We start from the raw sequence: 7403 nt of genomic DNA on the forward strand, positions 1-7403 counted from the left end.
CTTGGCAGCCGCCATTGCAGCGTCCAGGTGGACCTCTGCCGCTCGCTCAGGGTGGCCGGTGTGCTCATACACGTCTGTGACCACCAGCGGGTCCTGTGAGGGGGAATGTGGGTGTGTGCAGGGTCCGTGGGATGGGGTTGAGGAGGTGGGAGGTGGACAGCCTGGAGGTCCAGGTGCTGCAGGCTTGTGAGTGGGCGCAGGGTCGAAATCCAGTCTGAAACAAAGTGACTGGGTCCCAGTGTCAATGATCTCATGCCTTTGGACACAGCCGATGAATCGGCACCCTCACAATCAGAGCGCCTCCCCTCCGTCGCACCCACCTGCTTGGCGGAGTAGCGGAGGAAGACCGCGCACGCCAGGGGGTGCCTGGTCATGGCCGTCCAGAACCGCTGGCCGGCGGCCACGCTCTGCTGCGGGGTGGGCGCCGTGGCCTGCGCCGCGGATACATGAGTGCTTGGTTCGAAACTTCGTACTGGCAGGTGTGGGTGCGAGCAGGTGACTCAAGCCCGACCCAAGACTCCAGCTCTCCCCACAGCGATTCAAACACAGCCCCCTCGCCTCACCAGGGCACGCTGCACATCTGCCCACAGCGCGCTGCAGGCGTCCAGCATCAGGTCAGCGTCCAGCGAGGTCTCGGCCTTGCCCAGCGCAGCCTCCGTCTCGCCTGCGCCGAGGGAGGGATGGGGGGGCCCGGGAGCACATGTGAGGGGCTCCGGAGACTACGCCGAGATTGGGGTTCGGATGAATAAATCACACGCCGCCGATCCGCAAACAGGCCGACGCGCTGCAGCAGCACACGACGCGCCCTGTGCTGGACCCCTCCCTTTTCCCGTCTCCGCACCCAGCTCAAGCAGGAGGGGCACTTGCTGGTGGGCCCGGTGCTCCATGTCCAGCAGGAGCGCCGCCAGCTTGGGCCGGCCCTGCCCCGCAGCGTGGGAGGCGATGTTTGCCCACTCCACCCCGCCCGCGCCGTCCAGCTTGCTCTGTGGTGGGGCATGGAATGTGGGCGTAATGGGGCGGTTTGACGTTGCATGCTCTGGGGTTGCTGCAGAGAAATGCCACTTCAGCCAGGCTGAACAGGTTGCTGCACAGGACAAGTTCATTGTCAGTCCAAAGTACATCACATGACCCCCAGGACCCTCCCATCGCCTGCCCCTTGAGCTGCAGTGCACAAAGCAAAGGCCCGGCCCCCCTTCCTCCACGTTCCCACTCTTCAACAAGCGCGCCTTGAGGGCGGCGAGGAGCTCGGCGTCGCCCAGCAAACCCCCGCAGGCGGTGACCTTGTCGCAGGCCCAGGCGCTGAGCACGGCCTCCCCCGGCAGGCCTTGCGCACGAGCCACGCTCAGCGCCAGGTGGTAGTGCCGGCGGCGGACCAGGCGGCGGACCAGGGGTTCCCACCCCTCCGCCTCCAGCTGCTCCATGGTGATTGGGATGCCCACCTCTGGGATGTGGGATTGAAGGGGAGGTTGGGCATGGGTTGCACGAGGGTTATGAGGAGGGGACATGAGATACACGAGCATGGGCTCCAATCATTCATGGCCGGCGACTGCGACAGATGGTGGCATGCACTGCCCTCAAGCTGCCCCCCCGCCGCCATGCACCGCAAGGCCTTTGCGCCGTTTGCCTTGAAGCCTCTGTTGATTCCCTTCCCCCCCTTCCTTTCCCTCCTCTCTTTCTCCCCAACCCACCCGGGTCGTGCAGGGCGTTGAGGACTCGGAGACTGCGTGCGACCTCCAGCGCGTCGCGCCGCCCCAGCCCCGGCACGTCGGCCGCGTTGGGCAGCGCGGGGTCGATCCCCAGGAAAGCGCGGCCATAGCAGGCGGCGCGGAGCAGGGCCTCCTGGCGCGCGGGGTCCAGCTCGGCGGCGGCGGCCGCCAGGCAGGCAGCCACGGCGGCCGGCAGCGTCCCCGCGCGCACCAGTTCCAGCAGCTCCGCGGTCGCCCGCGCGTCGCCGGCCTCGTACAGTCGCCGCGCATCGAAGAGCAGGGCCCCCGGCTCCAGCGACCCCATCTCCAGCACCGAACGCTGCGCGGGCGGCACGGCGCGCAGCAGCCAGTGTGCGGCGCTGCCGGCCAGGCGCAGGCCGTCGGGCTCGGGGGAGAGAGCGGGGCGCGGCCCGGCGCCGGGGGGGTGCGCGCGCCAGCGTGCCGCGCCGCCCAGGCCCACAAGCAGCAGGCCCACGCCCTCCCAGCTCAGCACCAGGGCGCGCGAGCCCGCCCATGCCAGCGCATCGGGGAGGGCGTCGGGCGGCGTCTCCATGCCCAGGTCCTCGGACAGGCTGGACGCCGTGTCGGCCAGGGCAAGCGATGTGACCACGTCCAGGTGCTCTACATTCGTTGAGAGATGGGGAAGGGGGAGGGGAATTGGACTGTATGGGCCATGCTGCGACGCAGAGAGAACCCTTCCTCCAGATCACAATCAAATCTCCAGCACGAGAAGCCGCTGCTCCCACCGCAATCAACCACACGCACGCACACACACACACACCTGCGGCCCAGACGCGGATGCTGCCGTCCTCGCAGAATGCGGCGACGTGCATGCCATCCAGCGAGGCCTCCAGATGCAGCACGGGGCCGGGGGTGGGGGCGCTGGCGCGCGGCACACCCCTACTGCCGTCCACAAGCACCAGGGTTTGATACAGGGCGACCACGACCTCGGGCATCGAGGGCACCGGCTGCCCTGCGGGGGTGGGGAGGACCGCCAGGGCCCGGACCCCGACGGCGTGGGGGCCGCCGCCGTCGTCGCCGGGCGCGTTGGCTCCAGCGGGCAGGGGCAGGCGCAGCTGCCTGGGCCGGTCCAGCGTCGGCACAATCCACAGCGCGCCGCGCCGGGTGAGGCCGACCACGCCGGCGGGGAAGACCCGGGCCAGCTGCAGGCCCTCCTCCTCCGCCTCCTTGCCCAGGGAGAAGGGCGGGGCCGATTCCTGGCCGCGCACGTCATACCGGTGCACCTGAGCAGAGGGATTTGAGGTCTTAACTCCTTCCTTTCTTTCTAGGGGAGGGGAAGATTAGGCACGAGATTCGTGTCCCGCGCAATGTAGGAGGAAGGGCAGCTGTGAGGGAGCTCAGCGTGACCGGGGCCAGGCTGCAGGGCCACCGCAGATCCACGGCACGTCATGCCTGTGAATACTGCCGTGATGCTGCCTCACCTGCCTCGCTTGGTCCTCCCAAACCCACTCCATGCAACGCTTAAAGGCACCCCTGCCCGCCCCTAATATCACACAAGCAACCCTCTCCTGCCCACGCACCGTGCCCTCCTCCTCCACCACCAGCAGCTCCTCGGCGCTGCTCCAGCCCGCCGCCAGGACGCTGCCCCTCTCCCACAGCACCAGCCCCAGCTGGCGCCCGGCCGCAGAGTAGATGTGGATGTCTGGGCGGGACGCTGACCCTATGTACAGCCGGACCTGGGCCTCGTCCCACACCGTTGCCATGGGGCCGCCATGCTGACCGGTGAAGACGCTGCGGGCAGGGGTTGTAAGGGCATGTGAAGGTTGCTCTGGGGGTTGAGAACCTGGGAGATGGCCACCCCCACTTCCATAATGTTTGCCTGGCCAATCACGACAGAAAACTGGCTCGGACAGAGTAATCCGCCATGACCCCACCCTTCACCCAACACAGCCCGCTTGTCACCGTGTAAGGGCAAGGTCCTTGTCCCACTCCAGGGAGTAAAGGGAGCGCAGGGAGTAGAATTCCGAGCCCAGGACTTGCCAGTCCTCCTGGCTCAGGCCAGAATCCAGCAGCTCCATCAGACGGGTGGCATAGGTTTTACTAGGCACCTCGGATCCTGATCCGAGAGGTAAGGACTGTGGTTGGTAAGAGTCTGCGCAGTTTTTAGTCGGTCGGGGGCTGGCTCGAGGGCCCAAAGCCAGAGCCCAGTGGCGATCTGGAGCCAAGACGGTATCCGGGGGGAGCAATCAGTGTTTTCATACTGTAGGATGCCCTCCAATTGCATGCACCGGCCGCATCGGAAGCCATCAGACATTCCCCAAGTGATCCAGCATCGCGCCGGTGTGGCGCGCGTGCTGCGCACCCTGCTCAAACCCGGGAAAGCTGTCGCGCCCCATCGGAGCACATCATTGCCCTGTCGACCAGCCCCTGCATCTTCACAACCCACCACCACCTCATCTACTGCTGGCGCTATGACGGATCCCGATGTGGAGCAGCCCGATTGGGAGCTCTCGAAGGAGAATTTCCAGCCCTTGCGACAGGGGCGGAAGGGGGCAGGCCTGAAAGACAACACCGAGGAGCTCCGATCCGCCAACTTGGACGCTGTCAAGAGGTACAATGCTCGATTAAGATGTCTTTTTTTCCTGGAGTGAGCTCGGACATCGCAGAGAGAACAGCCTGTGAGTGCTTTGGTCCTTGAATTGTCTCACCCCCCATGCAGGCAGTTCTGGCAGGCGATTGCAGATGACGAGAGCGACGATCCTCTGGCAGCGTGGCAAAGGTAGGCCGAGTTGACGCCGCTGGCTAGGGGAGTATACTGATCCACTGGAGCCTCTGAGGCAGGGCTCACTCTTACTGTGTGACTTGGAAGAGGTCCAGATGTGTGTGCAAGGTTTGTCAGGGCTACAAGGTAAGCCTTGCCCTCGTGTTTTGGCCTCTGGCTGAGACTGACTGATGACATGCCGTCGCAGGTTCATCGACTGGACACGGGAGACTTATACCGCTGGCGGTCACAAGGCGGAGCTGATCCCACTGCTGGAGCGCTGCACCTCGACCTTACAATCCGACGAGCGGTACCGCAACGATCCACGCTTCCTCCGCATCTGGATCCTATACGTGAGGGGGCATGTGGTGGCCTGCGTGCGAATGTCTGCGCAGTGTGTGTGTGGAGGGGGAAGCTCTTCTGTTACGGAAGAGAATCACAGGTCCCATGCCATTTCTCTGGCGCCCATGGCAACTCTGTGCCGAGCTCCCCACACGATAGCACTGTTGTTTCTGCATCCTGCAGCTCACTCTTCCATTCCTCCCCCACCAAAAACAATACAAGGCGGACTGCCTGGCGGAGCCGGAGGACGTCTTCTCCTTCCTGGCACAGAACGACATCGGGCAGGGGCACGCACTCTTCCACATCGCCCACGCCACCTGCCTGGAGCTTCGGGGCGCCTTTGGCCGCGCTGACGCCGCGTACCTGCGTGGCATCGACCTACACGCAGCCCCACTGGAGCGGCTGAAGGCCAAGCACACCGAGTTCCAGTACAGGATGGTGGGTGCAGGGTGGTACGGGGTGAGGCTCCACCTCGGGGGGCCGTGTGGAGGTTTTCTGAGCTGCTGATGGGTGCCCAGCAGGACATGCGCTGGGTTTGCGGACACCCCACCTGACACCACCTGGACCCCTCACCGCATCGCAGGCACGAAGGATCCAGCGGGATGCGGCGGCCTCCGCCACGGCCCTCGGCCCCGTAGAGACCGGCGCCGCCGCACCTGCCCGCCGCTTCGGCCAGGCAGTCGGCGCCCTTGGGGGCGCTAGGCCACCGGGAGGCAGGCCGGCCTTTGCGCCCCTGGGCAGGGCGGCAGCGGCGGCAGCTGGTCAGGTCCGTGGCGGGCCGGCGGCCGGTGCTGCGCCCCTCAGCGTCCTCGCCGATGAGCCGGGAGCGCCGGCCTGCCCAGGCCCCTCCCTGACGGCCCGGTGAGGCGGGAGATGTGAGGTGGGGGGAGCCTGGATGGCTACAGATGCCCGCGTGCAGCCCGCGCACATGCGCGAGGCAAAAAGAAAGTCCTCCCGGATACCCCCGTGCGCAGGAGTGGCTCGACTCCGACCTGGACCCGCCTGACCCCCGCCGAGGTGGGCAGGAAGGAAAACACCCAGGCCGCTCTGCCCTGGGTGGGGCAGCGTCTGGAGCAGGACGGCAGCGCGGCAACGGAGCCCGCCCCCGCCCTGGAGGTCTTCGCCGACCCCGAGCTTGAAGCCAGCCAGGCGCAGGACCGGCAGCGGCTGCTGGGGGTCCAGCAGGTGGGGGGTGGTAGAGTTGTGGTGTCCAACAAAGGGCATTGGTTTCTGGACATGGATGGCATGGCATGCGGCCGAGCCACGTCCTCTGTCACGGAGAGAGGTCTCGGTCCTGTGCTGTATGGTGTGCAATGTGTGTGACGACCTGCCACCCGGCCCATGCCAGGGAACGCTGCGGGATCACCTGGAAGGAAAGCGGGGTGCCGAGGCTGGCCTGCACCCGTCTACCTCCAGCATCGCCGCGCCTGGAGCCTCGGACCCCCTGCGCCTGCACAAGGTCCGTGCCTCGCGATGACCAGTGGGTGTACAGATCGTTGCGCTGGTGCTCACTCATGCTGACGATCCTCTGGCGAGCCGGGGCAGCCTGGGTCGGCCATACGCAGCAAAGCTCTCCAGAAACACCGGGCGTGCCCCCCAATCGATCGCCGCACCCAACCCCCACCCCACCTGCAGCAAAACCTGGAGCGGGGCAGGGCGCAGGGCGCGAGGCCGGAGGAGGTGCTGGCCTGCGACACGCAGCTGCTGCGGGGCCCTGATGGCGGTGCGTGAGGAAGGAAAGAAGGAGATCTCAGGGCCCTAGTGTGTTCCTGCTCTCCTGGTGCGAGTTGCCCCCCTGCCCTGCTTTTCAATCCTGTGTGTAAATCTGCATCCCGGTGACGACAAGATTCACACACAGCACCCCCGTCCCATGAGCAGAAGAGCTCAGCTTCGAGGAGGTCAGGGCCCGGTTGAGGCTGAGTAGGCTGCGACCCAGCCATGCAGAGCCTGGTCCGCCCGCAGGCATGTTTGAGTGGCAGGAAGCGTGATGGAGCCTCTGCAGCATGTGGGACCTGAATGAGCGCAGGGCATGCGAGTCCATGATGGGACTTGGATGATCAGTGATGCAAGATGCTCTCCAGGCGTGGAAATCCTAAAATTGACACCTCCCCCCTTCACACTCACCCTGCAGCAGCTAGCATAGACAGCGCCTGTTGGGCAGAGCCGCCGGCCATCCATCCAGCCCTCGTGGGCGTCGTGGCTGGCTCACAGCAGGCATCGGAGCGCGAATCTTCCCCGGACACGAGGAGGCAAGCCTTCAAGGTGAGGAACGAGGAGGCTTGGGATGCGAAGGGGCCATGGCTGGCATCTGACCGCCCCAGTGTCCCTTGTACTGAAGGCCAGCAGGATGCGTACCAGACTGGTGACCTGCATGTCCCGACGCTCACCCAGCCGCACATCCACGCCTCCCTCCCCTGTCAGTTGAGGCGGCAGCGCAGGTCCAGCATCATGCCTGGGCTGCGGGGCCGGGAGCCCACCATGACCATCGCCACCGCGGGGGCGTTTGCCGCCATGGGCAGCTACTTTGAGGTGGGTCGGCGCATCCCGTGCGAGCGGGTGGCTCCCACTCTGCTTGCGTTGCAATCAGGCACGCCGCCACCTTGGTATCACTTTCTATGACACTCCGTGTGAGA

The 7403-nt window shown here is 65.8% G+C and overlaps 2 protein-coding genes across 2 annotated transcripts in view; one reads left to right on the top strand and one right to left on the bottom strand.

Annotated features, from left to right (window-relative positions):
- The window catches only part of F751_2398 (Vacuolar protein sorting-associated protein 16-like protein), a gene marked incomplete at both ends in the record, with an annotated part of 6560 nt that extends 2815 nt beyond the window's left edge, over positions 1-3745 (bottom strand). Inside the window, 10 exons of the mRNA XM_011399267.1 lie at positions 34-93; positions 321-431; positions 564-664; positions 842-981; positions 1219-1441; positions 1689-2010; positions 2167-2327; positions 2605-2950; positions 3248-3458; positions 3630-3745. Of these exons, the coding sequence (XP_011397569.1) occupies positions 34-93; positions 321-431; positions 564-664; positions 842-981; positions 1219-1441; positions 1689-2010; positions 2167-2327; positions 2605-2950; positions 3248-3458; positions 3630-3745 (1791 nt within the window). The remainder of the gene's footprint in view (positions 1-33; positions 94-320; positions 432-563; positions 665-841; positions 982-1218; positions 1442-1688; positions 2011-2166; positions 2328-2604; positions 2951-3247; positions 3459-3629) is intronic.
- A 393-nt stretch (positions 3746-4138) lies between these two features.
- Positions 4139-7403, top strand: part of F751_2399 (30S ribosomal protein S9) — a gene marked incomplete at both ends in the record, with an annotated part of 7104 nt that continues 3839 nt past the window's right edge. Inside the window, 10 exons of the mRNA XM_011399268.1 lie at positions 4139-4278; positions 4387-4446; positions 4637-4781; positions 4993-5229; positions 5354-5631; positions 5796-5955; positions 6119-6229; positions 6406-6493; positions 6905-7032; positions 7192-7299. Coding sequence (XP_011397570.1) covers positions 4139-4278; positions 4387-4446; positions 4637-4781; positions 4993-5229; positions 5354-5631; positions 5796-5955; positions 6119-6229; positions 6406-6493; positions 6905-7032; positions 7192-7299 — 1455 coding nt within the window. The remainder of the gene's footprint in view (positions 4279-4386; positions 4447-4636; positions 4782-4992; positions 5230-5353; positions 5632-5795; positions 5956-6118; positions 6230-6405; positions 6494-6904; positions 7033-7191; positions 7300-7403) is intronic.

Source organism: Auxenochlorella protothecoides, assembly GCF_000733215.1.
Source record: "Auxenochlorella protothecoides strain 0710 unplaced genomic scaffold scaffold22, whole genome shotgun sequence".
NCBI classification, from domain to species: domain Eukaryota; kingdom Viridiplantae; phylum Chlorophyta; class Trebouxiophyceae; order Chlorellales; family Chlorellaceae; genus Auxenochlorella; species Auxenochlorella protothecoides.